The following is a 17509-nucleotide window of genomic DNA, read 5'->3' as shown; positions in this document are numbered from 1 at the left end:
ATCCCTCGGTCACTCCTACTAATAGAACTCTTGGCGGCTTTTAGAAACTCAAGTCGCATGATTGATGACGCTTCTCCTCTTTCTCATGTGAGGGAGCCCCGGCATGCAGTTAAAAGCTAGCCATTCCCTCCCTCTGCTCTTGTTTAGCTGTGCTCCAAGCTCTTGTATGTTGGTTTCCTCCATCTTTAGTCTCAATCCAAGTGACTGAGCATGTTCAGTCATCCACCTATTTATCCCTCCGAGCCTTTCTGGGGTTGAGGCATAACTGCAATCTTCTTCCATCCACCTTATTGATGTCAGATGAACCGCCTTTTGTCCTTGTCTTACGAGTTCCTCAAGAAGATGTGGCCATTGCACCCCTTCTCCGATTAGAAATCAATTATGTTTAGTCCATCGGTGTCCTCAGGAATTGTATCTAGAATTAAAGAATTTGCAGTGAAATGAGCAAACCTACCAACCAGATATATTTAATAGAAGGCATGAAATGCGGCCTCCAAATTCTTCATGAACCGTCTAAGGTAGTCTCCTTCATCATCTGAAGCTTCGATCAAGTAATATGCGACGCGCTCAAGGGTCGTGCCCATCGGACTACACTTTTCCCTCAATTGTCTCGAGATTTCTCCTACTAGTACTTGTTGTTTAGCCTCTTTGGCCTCTCCATAGGCCTTGAGGGGGTGGAAAATGCTCAGTTGGTCATCGACTTCCATATCTTGGCTAGGCAGAACGATGGATGCTTCAGCTGAGATGGTGCTTAAAGTTGGTTCACTTGATATCACTGATGTGAGATTCAGGGTCCATGAATCATCTTCTTCAGTGAATTGTGAAGAAGAATTGCTTTCACTTTGGCAACAACTCACATCCGTCAATGACCATATCAACCAATAACTTATCCAGTAAACTGCTATTAATTACCGTTAAGTGCAGTGAGTTCTGTTCCACTGGAAGCACAGGTAGAAAATTGTCATCTTGGAGAAGGGAAGCCTGAATTGCCCCCGGAGGCAAAGAGAGGGCTACAGAAAAGGAAGTATCAGATAAATCCTCCATGGAAATAGTTGGAGAATGAAACTCGAATCTGCTCATCACCCAGCTCAACTGCTTGAAAAGGCGAGATGGTGGTTAAATCATAGTTTTGCCACGAGGGGAGAACATGCCTTCTTCATTTCCTTGAACCCAGCCTAGTATGCTAGGAGAAGGGCTTCATGGGGATCCGAAGGTGGGTCCCCTCCCTTGTTGGGAGTTGGCGGGGATACCCAATGGGGACGTTATCTCGTAATCCCAGTTAAATCCCTGTAAATTGAGGCTAACTGGGCACCCTGATGCCCAACTTGAGCTTGGGGGGAGGCGGGCTTGTTCCTTGGGTTTCTTGTGGGGGAAACTCTGAAGATAAAAGCCCCATACAGGGCCCACTTCCCCCCCGGAGGGGGGCCGCCTGCCTGATGGCGGGAGCCTTTTATAGTCCTGCTCAGGACTTTAACTTGGGCTCGGGGGAGGCTCGGCCCACCCCCCAGGAGCTTCGTTTCTCCTGGGGTTGTCTTCATTGCCCTCCCTGGACTTGTTCCTTGGGTTTTTGTGGGAAATCCTGAAGATAAAAGCTCCGTACAGGGTCCACTTCCCCCCGGAGGGGGGCCGCCTGCCTGGAGCCTTTTATAGTCTTGCTCAACTATGCTGATTGATTTTGATCAGAAGGGTTTGGTCTACCAAGGCCCTAAGGATTCGCATGTTTTATGGCTAAAATTATCCGCTAGAAAGCAAATTCCTGATGTGAAAGATAACATTAAAAAATTGTACAGATTACGGCTAGCCTTACACGTCCACAATTTCTACACGTTTCTGTTCCACAGACACGTTTTCCCATTCGAGGCATCGTCCTCCTTTGGCAGCTTCCAGGAGAAGTACTTCTTGATGCTGTCTATGACCAGGATCGTCATTTAAGGTGTAACGAATGTATCTGCTAGAAATTCCAGCATATGCCAAAACACAGGTCGCATTACATGGAACCCTTTCATTCGATGAGGCCTCTAGACCACTAATGAATTATATATGTCATGGACGAGGCTCTCAACATCTACAGCTCTTTCAAGTATTATAATAGAGGCATGATTGGGCCTATCCCGTCAAACTCCCTCACCTTGAAAGAGGCTAAAATATTGGTCCAACGCGATGTTCGAGTAACTGACTTAAGACCATCCTAATGGAAGTACGTATATTTTAGATCAAACCAGGTTCATCCGAGGGGTACAATGACTATGCAGAAACCACTAGGACGGATCGTATGTTGTGTTTCTTGATCGCGAGGTGGTGTACTTGGGAAGGAAAGGGAAAAGCATGTGTGTGATACTGGAACTTAACACGGATTTCGCAAGTAATCTGCCATTTCTTCACCACGAATTTGTCCCTTGAAACATCCCTGTTGAGTAGTGTCCATCAGGGGAAAAAAAATCCTGTGGGGAAAATTTTTACGTGTGTTAAGGAAATAGCAATTAGAGTATCAGACGCATCCATCAGTTTAGGGGTGAGCATCAGTCCGGGATCAATCTTGGGTCCTACTTCCTAGATCCTAGAATTCTAGCCCACTCGGGTCGATTGGCCCAACCTTATATATATATATATATATTTTTTATATAGAAAAAATCTTAAAATAAACGCACCCAAGTATCAATAACATTAAACTCAGCTATTTAATGGGGAGTTCAAATAATTTTATATTATTCTTTAATAACTTAGATTTTTAATGTCTTTTAGTATAGTGTCAATAGTCATAATTTATGAATGAGGAAAATGTTTTTGTAAGGAACCCTCACGACGTCCAAAAAGGTATAAACAACTCCTTATGGCATCATCCTCTAATATTCGTTCTCTTTTATCTTATTTGTCCTTTTAGTCTTCAGTTTTCCAAAATCAAAAGAAACATCTTCTCCGCTCACCACTCGCCTTGCTCGCTTTTGGTCACTCGTGCCGCTCGCCGCTTGATACTTGCTTGGCTTGTTGCTTTTCACTCGATATTCGATACTCATTCTATTCGACACACACCTCACTTGAACCCCAATAGCTTGCCTTTCTTAGCTGACCTCGCTCATCATCGTACTCATTAAGTCGGTACGGTTCTTAATTGCCTTTTCAAGAAGTACAAAAAATGAAATAAAAAATTATTGGTTAATCTTAGATTGATCTTGAAACCGGATTGAACTCATCGGTTCAATCTAGTCCTCAATCGCTTTTAAGGAGTACAAAAATTAAAATAAAAAATTATTGATTGGTTCCGGATTGATCTTGGAACTAGACTAAACCCATCTAGGTTGGTTCAACTCTTCGGTTTGAAGCTTAATAGATCAATCTTCGGTTCCAAAATTGATGACCGGTTGGTTTTAAGGTTAGGAGGTGGGCCCGAATTATGCTCATCCTACATTAGTTGGTGTCCTCTTATGCGTGTCCTTTGGAGGGTCAGACACACTTCCTACTTTCTAATACGTTTTTCGGACCACAAAAGAGGCCTTTGCTGCTCGATTTCTTCCCCGCTCGGGAAGCTAGAAATCGGGATCTTCTTCTGCTCCCGAATTGACTCTGAGCATATTCCACTTTCGACGGAGAGAACAACCAATGATCCCGTCTACCTAATTCGATCGATCGATGACCAGTCAAAACACGGGGTCGATTCCTGTCGGAAGAGTCGCCTCCCACTGTAGTCATGATCCTACATGCCTTCAGCTCTGCTCTTGATGATCGAGATTCCGTGATGGAACGCTGCCTTCATTCCTGTAAATACTAAGCTCGAGTTGTTCTGGCCATTTGATCGATCCGAGCCTTCGGTAAAATCGACCGGATTCTCGCAACTTCGTGCTGCAGTAACCGATATTCTAAGATGCCGAAGGGACAGAAAGCTTCATACATGCATAATTGGAGAATATTCGCGTTGAAAACTAGGCTCGGTGCCTCCTCCTTACAATGAAAGAACACCTCGATTCTCCAGCCTCAAAGGACAATTCGATTTAGAACTAATTCCCTACTCGTGCTCAATCTTTTTTTTTTAATTTTTAATTTATTTACCTTACTTACGATAATCGCCCTAAAAAAAAGACGTGCTTAGTTTCATTTAATCCTGAAAAACTTCACATTGGCGGTCTTCCTGAGCTAAGAAAATAATGAAAACTAAATCCCTGGACAAGGCTATTTTGGTCCTTTCATCCCCCTCTTCTTCCTCCTCTTCTTCTCCGTCTTCTCCTTCTTCCTCGAGAAGAGATACAGAGCACTGAGCAGAAATCAAAATGGAAGATCGCAGTCCTCCTCCTCCTCCGACGACGACGACGAGTAGCCATCAGGATTCGGGCGCGGAGACAAGCGTCAATTTCACGGTCAAGTTCAGCGGGAGATCGATACCGGTCGCCGCGTCGCCGGACTCGTCGATCCGAGACGTCAAGTCCCTCCTCCAGCCCCTCACCAACGTCCTCCCGCGCGGGCAGAAGCTCATCTTCAAAGGTCCGTCTCGCCTTCCCGTCTCCTTCCGATTTATACGCGCGCGCGCGCGCGAGATTCGTCCCCCGTCTCTCCTTCGACGTTATTATGCGTGACTGAATGTGCATCGATTAAAGGGAAGATCTTGGACGACTCGATGACGCTGCGGGCGTCGGAGGTGAAGAGCGGGGCTAAGGTCATGCTCATGGCTTCGCAAGGGCTACATCAAGGGGTAAGGATTCTGTGATTTTTGATCGTGTCTGTAGCGTTCGGAATCTTGCCTTCGTTTCGTGTGGATGCGTTCATTTCATAGCTTTCGGCTTCTTGCGCCTCGATATGCTGGTGTTTAGATTGCTATCTGTCCTTTGTATCCCTCAAAATTTTATCTTTCAGCTAACGGAAGTGTTGAGCATTGAACGGTGAGTCTCTGGAGATTGAAATGGTAGAATCTTTTCCTACAGGAAGGTCCGATTTTGAAAGCAGCGCGAGCTCAGCCAATTGTAAGGGGGACAAACCGTTCTTCCAATGTGGCAAAAGAAAAGGCTGCGGCTAAGGTTGATAAGACGCATTTGGAACGGTGGAAAATCACTGGAGTCGTTGCGTTGGCTGAACGCAATCTGGAGGTATGGATGATTCCCTTATTGCCTGCAGAAGAAAATGTGTTGTTTAAGAGGCTAAAGGCTTCGAAATTGTTTAGTTGATTTTACTGAACAAAATGAGATTCACGTTTAAGCTCTCAAACTTATATTAGTTTAATTCTTGATGCTTGGAGCTTAAAGTTCATACCAGATGAGGTGTGGGCCTGTGGACCTTCCACAAGGATCCTCGATATCTCTAACAACTCTGTTGAATGTGTGCCTCTACGAATTGGTAGTTTGACTTCCATGCAGGTACTAAAGTCTTCATATCGTGTCATTTCTACTCCATTTCAGTAGCATTTCTTCGTCAAAGAACATTTAAAAGTGCTCAAAAGTTTCTTTCCCTCTGCATCTCCAACTTGCAGAAGTTGCTCATGGATGCTAATGGGTTATCTGATCAGTCCATTAATTGGGAAGGTCTATCATCTCTCAAGTTTCTGACGGTTCTATCCATGAATCAGAATGAGTGAGTAGTCCCTTCCTGATGAGTTTATTTGATACCTCTGTGGTATAGTAGCTGGAGCACGGGCTTTGTCCATTGCATGTGCTATTCTAGTGGCATTATGCGAGACAATGTGGACTCTAGAAATTAGCAGTTACTGGCACAAGGATGGGAGAGGATCAAGTTTGGTCAAACTGGAAGCTGTATGAGAGCTTGATTTATTTGTCTTACCGCAGTATGTGTCACAATAGATGCTGGAAAAATAGTTGTTCTTGCTTTCCATTTAATTCCTCAAAAATTTGTTGGGGCCACATTACTAGTGGCAGTTCTGTTCCCCTTTAATGGTTTATGACTATGGATTTAGCTTCCAATACTGATGCCGGTTTGATGCAGGTTAACAGCTCTTCCTCCTGCACTAGGTGCTATTACTTCTTTGAGGCAACTTTACTTTGCCAACAACAAGTTAACTAGCCTTCCCGTGGAAATAGGACATTTGAATCAGCTTGAAGTGCTGAAGGTCAACAATAACAGGTGAATATGCTAAGGACAATCTCTTGTGCTGATACTTATTTTTGCAATCAATAAGGGATGGCAATGTACCACCACTCTCTTCTGTGTATCATTTCCTTCAAAGTAAAAGGTTCATCTTATTTTTTATAAGTTCTCTGAGATTTGTTTCAGATTCAGTTTAGAGACTGCATCTCAAATGCAACCTCGGATTTTCATGCTAGGAATTGAGATCAAGTATTTGGAAAATTCTTCATCTCATGAAATGATTTGATAAGGGGGGAAAATGTTGAATTAGATCTGTATTTTTAACTGGCAGGTCTTCTACTTTTTCAGGATAAGCACCCTGCCTTTGCAAATTGGCGACTGCATTTCCCTTGTAGAGGTTATGTTGGTTTTTCTTGTCCTTTTCATATCAAATGATTCAGCCTTTCTAGAACATGAATTGTAAAGTGTCTACTTTCCTCATCCAGTTTAGGTTTTCATTTCTCATGTAAAGTTGTATGGTTTTCTTGACAGAGGTTGACATTTTGCAGGTTGACCTTTCGTCAAATCTTTTGTTGGAGCTGCCTGAGACTCTTGGCAACTTGCGAAACCTAAAGGTCTTTATCCTCCTTTTGTTCCAACCGTTTCTTCCCTCCCTGAAACTTTTATATATCTTTTTGAAGTCATTTCCACTGGTATCTACTTGAATTCTCATCTAAGAGGAATATAGATGGAAGACAAACATAGGGAAGTTATGAGTTGGTCTTTCTGCATACAGCAAGGAAAATATTGTAAAATGTGTGTGTGTGTGTGTGTGTGTGTGTGTGTGTGTGTGTCTTTTTACTTTTGTTTAGGACTCTGGTGGTAAATTTTGATGCATATACCTCATATGTCACACATTTGTCTGTTTTGTAAAGTTGTGGTTAAGCTGTAGTTGTTCTGTGCTGTTTGGCACTGCAAATTGTTTGTTTGATTATGTATGTTTTAAAAGCTGTAGCACCCTTTTCCACAGTTGTAGCTGCTGTGGAAAAGTTGCACCAAATAGGCATTCGCAACTGTCAATTCTTCTAGATAGGTAGATTAGATTTTGAGTGGAAGTTACCATAGATCATGAAGAGTCCTGCTTACGACAGAATAACTATAGAAGTATGATCCTTTCAAGGATTCTTCCTTGAAACTTAAGTAAAATTTCTAGTAGCTTCTGCTGATTAATTTGTGTTCTTCCAAGCACCTATTTGTGATTGGTGCCGACTTTTTGCTTCTCTATGCTTGGCTGTGAGTTGGAGGGATGGCCGCTATGCAACCTTTTCATGCTTTACCTACTGATTTTTTGATGATTGGTCGTGTGGATGGTGCTGTGCAGGCATTGCACCTTAGTAACAACGGGCTCAAATCACTTCCTGGCGTGCTATTTACTACATGCATCCAGCTCTCTACGTTGGACCTCCATAACACAGAAATCACGGCGGACGTTCTTCGTCAGGTTTGTACCCCATCCTTTACCACTACCATTTGATGGTTCATTAAGTGACATCCTGTCATCTCATAATAGCTTTTGTGGGCAGATTGAAGGATGGGAAGGTTTTGATCAACGTCGGCGCTCAAAGCATCAAAAACAACTAGATTTTCGAGTCGTGGGCTCTGCTGAATTCGATGAAAGTGCCGACAAAAAGTGATGATCCAATTCTTGTGATCTCAGGAAATGTGAGATTTCTAATCTCGCAAGTCGACCATCTTAATGAAATAATGAAGTATTGACTTCCATCGAACAACAACTTCCCATGCGTGGATTATATATGGCAGGCACACGAACAAATGAAAGATCTATCTTGAGAACAACAATTTTCTATCGGGATTTGCCTGTGCTCTTTGGCCTGGATTGTTTAGTGTGATCGTATGGGAGCTGAAGATGCACCCTCCAACGGAGATTTTCTGTGGTATAATGTCGTGGGCGTATAATGTTTTTGCTTTAAAATGGTTTTGTGCTTGGTCGAGACGATCGTATGTAGCACTGTTACACTATGATAAGAAAACAATAGGCGTGTTATTTATTTGACAAAAATGTCTACATTTCCAAACAAACTGGAAGGGGAGGTGGGGGTCCACATTTCCAAACCGAAGCTCTTAGTTTAAGACTGCTGCAAGGCATGAGTGGAGACTTGCTTAAAATTTTCTATATTCAGAATAGATAATGCCAAAACTCGTGCAGCATGGATTCAATCTATAATAGAGCTGCTGCAATAGCGGAATATCACGGAGCATCTAACGATCCCCAAATCACTATTACTTGTCTACTCATTTAGAGTTTCTTGGTTAACTTGCCATTTTATTCTTTTATTTTGGGAAAAAAAAAGAATATAAATTTATTTGATAAATTTTTATTCTTGAAAATATATTTTGAATAGAATCAAGAAGTAAAAAAAAAAAAAAAAAAACTTTTTTGTTTTCAAAAATAATTTTAGAACTAAACTCATTTTTCTTTTTTCTCTTTTCTTTTCTTCTTTGCGCCTCTTCTCTTCTTCTCTCTTCTTCCTCCTAGTTGGTCATCGGCCACTTCTTCCTCCTAGTTGGTCATCAGCCACTACTATCGCTATGAAACAGTTGTTGCAAGATCGACGAGCTCGCCAAAGATCATCAAGCCAAGGTGAGGCCCACCTTGCGCCGCTTGGGTGAGGCCAACCTTGCACCACTTGAGTGAGGTTGGCTAGGCAAGCCTTTAGCAAGCTCGTCGAATCTCAACCTGGTCTTGCAAGGCCCAACCTCACGCCACCTGGCGAGATCAACCTTGTGCTATCTTGGCAAGGTCAAGGCTCACGATGGCTTGGCGAGCTCACCAAACCTCTCCCTACCAATCGCTAGCCACCACCTGTGGCCAATGATCGGCCACAAAGGAGGAAGGAAGAAAAAGAAAAAAATAATAAAGATATAATAAAAAATTAAAAATTAAAAGAAACATAAATTTTTTAAATGTATTTCTATTCCGATAATAAAATTTTTGGGCATTTACCAAATACCTTCAAATACTCATAAATTATTCTAAAAAAAAAAAAAAATTTTTGAATGAAAATTATTCTTAAGAACAAAATAATAGGTGGTATAGTGGCAACAACTAATCCTAGAGTTTATTGTGCATACCTAAGCTAATAGAACATCCCGGCCAAATTTTAAGATATTATGAGATCTAAAATGATTGGTTCTTTCGCTGATTCACCAACTAAATTTTTTTGCGTTAATTTCACTTAATCCATTCACGTGCAATTATGCTGGTAGATACACCTTTACCTCTCCATGATTAGAGCACCGTGTTGACTTTCTCCTTGTGTAGAAAATTCAACCTTTCCGTCTCGGCAACGAGATACAAAAAATTACATATCATTAAAACATACATCACATGAGATAGCTCATGCAACTTGTCACAGTGTCGATTGTTTCTTATCCATCGCATAGTTGTGCTGTCTTAAGATTTTTATCCCAAATTAGCCTCACTCGCACACACACGAACACAAGGATCATATGAACAAAGGGGTGAGTATATTTACTATGAACGTGCTGAACACAATGAAAGAGAATGACCCTTATTTATACAAGTTAATGAGAAGGAATGACCCTTATTTATACAAGTTCGGGTCTCATTTCATCCGTTAATCGTCTCTCAATTGTTGTATTTGAATACATGCCATCATTACAAGTCTGTAAAGTAGGCCACTCAAGGCCTCTAGTTTCGGGAAGCTCATGACATGTGTCAAAAGCCGTCTAACATGAAGTAAGTGAACAGTCACGGGCTTTTATCCATATTGCGCATTGGCATGAATCAATCGTGGGCTGCCCTTCGTGCATGACACAGCCCCATCCGATTGGTCTTGGATCATGCTTCGAGCCATTTCAAAAGATTACAAGTACCATCACGAAGGGCCAACCATCAAGAAAAATTCACGGAAATAGTGTTGCGATAAATTGAAATTCGATATAGAAGAATTTCAGATAATGAGAAAGAAAATAATCTCCGGTGTGATAAAGAAGGTTTCAAGGTAATCCTTGTATGCTCGTAACAACATCCCCAGGAACCCAAAAAAAAAAAAAAAAAAAAAAAAACAGTTAATATCTACTCTGACGATGCCAACTACAGATAGGATGCGATGAGTCTAAGAAAGTAACCCAGCTTAGGACCATATGCATCTAAGAAAGTACATGCAGCTTATCGGAAGTAAATGGATAACTGGGGGATGTCAATATCGTTGTCCTCGTCATCCTCGCATGCAACAACGACATCCAAATGACGTCGGTATGGAGGGATTTCTACCTTGGCCACTTCTCTAGCCAAATCAACCACCTTCTTGTCCATTCGATCTTTATGCCTAGGGAACATACTGTTATACAGGAGGGAACTTCCACAAGAAATGCTGTACGCATTAAGCCCCTTATGTTTCAGCCATTGGAGAAGTTCCCTCAAAGTGGGATTGTCTTTGACGACCCACCTGTCCCAAACAGTCCAGCTCATATCACGGTGATTGATGACCTTGGGAGGTACTGGCTCAGCCATTGAAAAAAAAGGCGATGCCAAGTTGGCGAATGTGTTGCGGTAGTCCTCCAACTTGTGACCTCCAGCAAGAACCTTGTAGAGATCCAGGCAAACAAGACCAGTTGCCATTGCTGTGGAGGTTGCAATGGCAGGAATAATTCTCCCAGCAATAAACTTGGCTTTCAACTTGTCGACTTCTGGAATGCTGTAGTTCCTTGCTCTCATATTGGCCAGCCCAGCAATTAAGTCCATGTGAAAGTTTGTATCATCATCCTGCACAATGCACAAAGCTCTCCGTTGGTTAACTAATTAATATAATAATATTGACTAATTGAAGTCCCAGAGCACCTCGCAGAAAGCATGCATGGCGAGAGAGCATACCTTCTCAAATTGAATAGGTTTCATCTTGAAACCTGGAGGCAGATTCTTATAGCACTGTTCCAATTTCTTGATCAGTTCATTGATGACTGCAGAGTCATCTATAGATGCACTGGAGAGACTAGTAGCCTTCTCATCTGTCACTATTTTTGCATCGTTCTTTGGCTGGAAATCTGGAACCATCACCTTGTCAACAGCTTCAGCAAACTTCTTGGGATGCTTGACCCAGTCAGGAATTGGAATTCCAAATGTCTCGGCTCTAAGAATCGATGCCGCCATAACAAAATGGAGATGACCAATATCAGATGCTGAGAATTGAAGAGGGCGAGGGAATCGCTTTGGGGCAGACCAGAAAGGGGCCCCTGTACTGGTTGCCGCATCTTCAGGGAATGTATATATCAATTGCTTCACGCGATTGGCAAAGTAATCTTCGAACCTGTCAAGAAAGCAGAACGTCAGCCCATATATTATAAGTGCAAATCAAGTCTGAGGTCCGAGATGAACGCACAAGATAAGAAACTTACTTTAGACGAGCCCAGTTAATGCAATCTTCAAATGTTTCACATCTCTCCTTCTCCAGGCACTCAAGAACACGTTCCAAAGTATCTCGTGCCTGGGCATCACCAGCATTGGTCATTGCATTTGTGTATTCCAATGTGCTAGATAGATAGGCATTAACTTCGGCGGGAGTTTTCTCAAGCAAACCCTCAAACTCAGATCTAGCCCAAGTAAGACAATGGTCAATATTGTGGGGGAACGAATGAACAGTGCACATGGGTGCTTGTTTCTCGGGTGGATCTCTTGAGGCACCATAGTTTTCAGTTAGGTGGGGGATAACCATTTGGGTATTGCATAAGGCACCCAGAGTTCCTGACTCCAGCAGTGGCTTTTGGAAATATAAGCACCTTTGATCAACATACAACCTGGCATTAACATTGTCTAATGCATTGATAACAACACTCAAATTCTCCCAAAAGGTGTCATCAAATACATTCTCCGTTTCAGGGCCAACGCGATTCTGCAGTGCTTCAACATTGAGACGAGGATTAATTGATGTTGCAGCAGAAGCAGCAACGGTGGATTTGGCCTGTCCAATATTCCAATCTCGAAACAGAAACTGCCTGCTTAGGTTACTCTTCTCAATAACGTCATCATCAGTGACTGTCAGCTTACCTTGATCGCCGCATGAAACTCCCATCAGGGCTACGTTCTTTAAGAACTCACAACCTAGAGCGCCTGATCCAACAATGAATACCTTGGCATCCTCCAACTTCTTTTGCAACTTGGACCCGAAAACAGAAATTTGGGCATCATAACGGCAATTTTGCGGTCTAAAATCGCTGGAATCCACTGGCTCCACCGGAAGAGACTCAACTGAGTCAAAATAGAAAAACTACAAAGAAAAAAAACATATATTCTTAAATACAAGCCCAAAAAAATCGCAAAAATTCACTATTGAACAGCCGAGATATAGTCCTATCTCAAGGATGTGGTAGAAAAATTCCATTACAATTATAGAAGCATATTCTTGACACAACTGATTTAACAGCATTTCTTTTTTGGGTTATTATGATATACAAAAGTAGAGAACTAAGCTGATATTCATCGAAATCATCATTAAATATTGTAGATGACTAGATGCTAAAAGAAAAAATGTATGCAGTTAAACATGCAATCATTTGAACACAACCACCACAGGGGGTTTCTAAAATAGAGTACCTGAAACAATGGATGGAACTTTCCTGAACACGCCTTCACAACCTCTTGCCCAACAATCCCACCAAACATGGCAGCCATGGGATTCAGAACTGCCTTGGCACCAAAGGCAAAATGCCTGAGAAGTTTTGGATTTATGTCTTCTAGCTTCCCATCTCCCGAGTTCTCATTAATGGTAGTGGCAATAGATATAAGCCGTTGAGCATCCTCTTCTGAACCCGCAACAGGGTATCTCCCAAACTCAGTGATGAACTTGTCCAGGGCTTGAAATGCCAAATGCAAAAGCGGTGGCCTATCAAACTTAGCAAAATCACTAAGAAGAAAATCGCCAGGATCTTTAAGTGCTTCTCTAAGTGGCTTAAAATTCAAAACTTTAGGCTCTTTCACTTGTGTAACTATGCCCCCTTTTTCATAAGTAGCGTAATTCGTGGTATCCTCCTCAAGCATGAATGAGTAGGGTCTTGCGCTTTTGATTTTCCTTGGTTTTCCATCATTCAATTCACTCATACCGTGAACTTCCGAAAAGACTACAAGATTCCCATCTTGAAACTCAAGCCTTTCATCATCAACACAGGACACTAAAGCAGGATTGTCATTACTGATAGATGCGATGATGCCGGTGTGTGGTTCCACCCCATCAACATCAAAGACTGTAAATGCTGGGCCAAAATCACAGAAGACAGAGCCAAAAAGACCTCTAACTTCAGCTTTAATAAAAGATATTGGGGGTTCATGACTATGGCAATAATCATTGAAATCAATAGCTTTCTCCAGACTGATATCCGTAAATACCACCGCCTGCACCACAACATACAGTGATTAATGGATGCAAGAATCCCATAAAATCACAAACACTACTACCTTCAGAAAACATGAGTAACAATTGCTTGATTTCGGTGTCCTTTTATAGAGAGAGAGAAGAAGGGCCCCAGCGCGCCCACCCGCCGGTGGGGGGGTGGCGCTACTCAACCCATACTAAATTACTCCTGGATACAGAACAGAATACCAGCAACAATCCCTTGGCAATGTATGGTTTTGTTTTGCTTATCATCTGCTATCAATCCCCTGGCAAAGTCAGGTTCTGTTTTACTTATTATCTGCTATCAGCAGCTTTTGATATTAAAGGGGTAAAACAGTGCATTAGCTTTTCACAATACATTTCAATGCCACTATAAGAGCGAATAAAATTTGAAGGACCTTTCAGTAATCAACTGATATTTTCATTACCAAGGTTAAGTCTATATCTCATATCATGCCAATTGTAGATAATTGAAGCACAATCCATGTCCATCTTAAACCTTATAATCAGAACTGTCTCCTGTGGCTTGGCAGAAAAAGTACGACTAGCAAAGACACAAAAGATGTGAAATGGAATAAGGAAACTAAAATGACAACTTACATTATATGGATATACTAAGATGAACCGAAAAAAGTTGACTCAGGGAACTCAGCTTATTTATTCGCAAGACAAGAAGAATAATTGGACATGAGAGTGCAAGCTCGTTCCATGACAAGTAAGCAGAAGGGTACACATGAATTCAAACCTAAGAACTCTTGGGGTTAATTAGCTTAAACCACCAATAGGTCAAACCCTCATCTCTACAACTCACAAAACCTTAATATGAGAGCCAAAAGTTGAAGAAAATCAAACCATTCATCCTAACAACAAAAAGTAACTGATCAAGTCCATAAACAGCAGGTAATCTGATAGCTTCAGAAGGAGCAGTAGAGTGGTTGGACAATTATTTGGTCAAATGACAGCAGAGTTATGCTCTATTACTGTAATATTCATAGTTTGGGCCAATAATAAATAGCTCATTAATCCTTTGATTGATCATCATTTTTATTGCATTACAACAGAATATTGCGAAATGCCAATAGTGACAGTGAAACCAAGGAAATTAGTAACTTCATCTTCTGATGATTGAAAATCACTGATGTTACAAAGAAGTTCCATATAGTCCTCTATCAGGAGAGAGCATAACATTCCATTAAAAAGAATAAGTAACGGCATTCTTATCAGCAGGGACTCATCAAAATTTTACAACAAAAGCAGCTTGTTCTCAGAGACTGCCAGATATTGTCAACATAGGGAAGTAGGGAACTTAATCCAATACCCACTAAGAAGTACATCTGACTACTAGAAATAAAGCCTCAGAACTTCATTGGGTCTGCAACTGAAAAATAAGCATCTTCACGTAGATAATTATACAAATGAGGTTGCATTGCCATGATCTACGACGAACAGTTGCGATCAATCAGTTTCTCTTTATGAATAAGCAAGGATATGCGCCACGCACGTCATGCATCTTATTTCATCCTTCTTAACTTGAAGATGGGCATGAACAAAAATATAACTGATAATCCATAATGCATACCTGAAAGTCAGAAAGTTGTTCCTTAGTCAACTCTGTTGTTATGGTATTAATAACCACTGCATTGTTGAGCTCCTGCAATTTCTGAACAGAAGCAAGAGCCCTGTTTTTGCCAACATCATTCTCAGAGAAAATAAAATTGCTCGACATATCCCAGAGTTCCACTGTCCCCACATCATGTAGAGTCACAGACTTGACACCAGCAAGAACAAGGTTTTTGGCTGCAAAAAAAAAGGTGGCATTTTGAGAACGGCAAAATTAGTCCATTCATGGCACTCAAAATCCAGGCCCATCACGAGAACAGACAAAAAAATAGATGATCATGCTCACGATGGTTAATAAACAAATGTCGGAGGCACAATGTCAGTAATCAGGCAAAGGGTAACAGCTTACCTTTTTTGTCATTTCATTAGGTCAAACAAGAGTCTATCATAGCTCGTGGATCCAAAACAGGCAGGCAACACCAGATTCATGTTGCATAGATCAATAACAGAGAAAAAGATCGCTCATGCGTCACTACTGGAATAATTACAAAGTAATTATAAGGCTTGAAGGAAGGCCAAATGGTGCTAAACAATAGTGGAAGACGTAGTCCATCCTAGTCTACAGCTGCAACATCTACTCTTTCTAAATTCCTCAGTTTACTTCTCTTCACACGTGGTATGCGCGGGCGCATGTGTGTGTGTGTGTGAGTTCTGTTCTGTTGAGTTTTGTTTCGCCAGGGTGAGGGTGTTGGGGTTTAACCATTAACTTCAGGCTAAACTAAAGCAACATCATTTGAGAAGAGAGATTCATAAGCAGCATAATCCAAGTTCTCCGTTGGATCCACTGATCTCATCCCAACAGTAGAGTAATCCAGTCAAAACGATAAGATCAGACGAAAAAGAAACAATCAATGAAATCACAACCAAGGTCTTCCAAGAGTAGAGAAGGGAATCGCGGATACCAATCTCGGCACCGAGGCCTTGCATCCCCGACACGAGAACGCTGGAAGCGAACAGCCGTCGCATGGTCTCGCGGCCGTACACCGCGAGCTGCCTGCTGTGGAGATCCTCATCGATGTCCGTCGAATTCGAGTCGCCCAAAGCCATGATCGACGATCCGGTCACCCCGCCGCCGCCGCCGCCGCTATCGCAAACGCCGCCGCTGTCGCTGCTACCCTGGACAGCGATGTGGGAGTCGTCGCTGGTGTTGGTGGCGGTGAGCACGGCAGATCCGAGACCACTGATCCGAGGCTTCTTGTGGAACGATGCACTCGCGGCGCTGCTGTCGTCTTCTTCTTCTAGAACCACTCCTTCACCAGCTCTCTTTCTAGGAAGCATATAGAAAAGTAACCTGCCGACAAAGCCATGGAAACCCATCACCACACCACAACAGCAACGAATCGCATAACCTTTTAAGTACCGCGCGCCCCAAAACAGCTCAAGCAAAAGATCGGAACCCCCAGAAAACCACATCCATCACGGCATCGCGGCCGCAGCAGACTGCACACGCGATTCCGATTTCGGCCGAAGAAGCAAGGAATAAAGGAGGAGGAGGAGGAGGAGACGTCGGGAGGTCAGCGAAGGAACGCACCGATTGGGACCGGCGGGGAAGGATGGAATCCGCGGGGAACGGGCGGCCGGCGGGGGTTTCGTGCGGGGAGGGTTTGGATGATGGCGCCTGCGATTGTTGTTGTTGGGAGAGGAAGGCGAGGTGCGGTCGGGTTCATATAAAAGACGAGAGAGGCCGCAGGGGTGGGGGTGGGGGTGCGGATTTACCAGATTGGGGCCGCTCCTAGGGTTTTCAGAGGAAAGGACGGGGGGATATCAGTAGAGGAGGTGGTCATCTCTCTCTTGCTTCCCAAGAGAGAGAATAAAGGAAGGAGACAGAGCTTCGGTGCTGTGCAGAGAACGCGAGATGAGGGGAGGGGTCTTCTCCCACTCTGATAAGTCAGCCCGCGGTTGGGTGTAGAGTGGGGCCCCCGTGTCGCCGGACCAAAAAGGCGTCTTTGCTAATGCTGTGGACGGGAGAGAAAAATCATCCCCCCGACCCTAGTCGCATTTTTCTAAAATACCTTAAAAATTCTAAAATTGATCATAAAAATAAAATAAATCTTAAAACTTTTCAAAAATACAATTAAGTCTCAAAACTTATCATAAAATGTAATCGAATCCTAAAACTTTTAAAATATGCAATTCGATTCTAAAACTTTCGAAAATATTTTTAACGGAATTACTTAATTTAATCAATTTAATAGATTTTCAGACTTAATTTGTATTTTTTAAAAGTTTTAACATTTCATTGTATTTTTTAACAATTTTTATGACTTAATTATATTTTTTAAATTTTTTATATTAAATCATACATTCATGACAAATTTTAAGATTTCTAATGAATTTTTTTTTTTTTATCAACCTAATTTATTTTTACTTTTTAGCCATATTATTTTTACGGGATATAAGAGTTGAAATTTACATCTTAAAATTAAATTATCATCATTTCAATTCTTTTCAAGTCG

General features: G+C 42.1%; 2 protein-coding genes across 4 annotated transcripts; one reads left to right on the top strand and one right to left on the bottom strand.

The window, feature by feature from the left end:
* Window positions 1–4112: 4112 nt before the first annotated feature.
* LOC104432623 (LRR repeats and ubiquitin-like domain-containing protein At2g30105) lies at window positions 4113–8075 on the top strand. Of its 2 annotated transcripts, none has more exons than XR_001984651.2 (10): window positions 4113–4473; window positions 4587–4681; window positions 4911–5072; window positions 5229–5339; window positions 5453–5553; window positions 5923–6060; window positions 6373–6483; window positions 6573–6638; window positions 7385–7504; window positions 7587–7604. XR_001984651.2 is itself a non-coding variant. In XM_010045103.3 (10 exons), exons 1-10 carry the CDS (start codon window positions 4263–4265, stop codon window positions 7695–7697), a joined length of 1164 nt encoding a protein of 387 aa, XP_010043405.2. In that variant the 5' UTR covers window positions 4124–4262; the 3' UTR covers window positions 7698–8075. The 2 variants fall into 2 exon arrangements, 1 of the variants encoding a protein (XP_010043405.2); XM_010045103.3 differs by having other exon boundaries at window positions 4124–4473; window positions 6373–6421; window positions 7587–8075.
* Window positions 8076–9965: 1890 nt separating this feature from the next.
* LOC104432622 (ubiquitin-activating enzyme E1 1) lies at window positions 9966–16903 on the bottom strand. Of its 2 annotated transcripts, XM_010045102.3 has the most exons (7): window positions 16585–16903; window positions 15956–16344; window positions 15013–15230; window positions 12638–13432; window positions 11443–12311; window positions 10922–11354; window positions 9966–10813 (listed from the first exon to the last, which is right to left on the bottom strand). In XM_010045102.3, exons 2-7 carry the CDS (start codon window positions 16329–16331, stop codon window positions 10217–10219), a joined length of 3288 nt encoding a protein of 1095 aa, XP_010043404.1. In that variant the 5' UTR covers window positions 16332–16344; window positions 16585–16903; the 3' UTR covers window positions 9966–10216. The 2 variants fall into 2 exon arrangements, with proteins under 2 accessions (XP_010043404.1, XP_010043403.2); XM_010045101.3 differs by lacking the exon at window positions 16585–16903 and having other exon boundaries at window positions 15956–16481.
* Window positions 16904–17509: the final 606 nt, after the last annotated feature.

This window comes from Eucalyptus grandis, chromosome 2 (assembly GCF_016545825.1).
Source record: "Eucalyptus grandis isolate ANBG69807.140 chromosome 2, ASM1654582v1, whole genome shotgun sequence".
NCBI lineage: Eukaryota > Viridiplantae > Streptophyta > Magnoliopsida > Myrtales > Myrtaceae > Eucalyptus > Eucalyptus grandis.
Note: the sequence above shows the minus strand (reverse complement) of the source record. Positions and strands in the feature narration are given on the sequence as shown.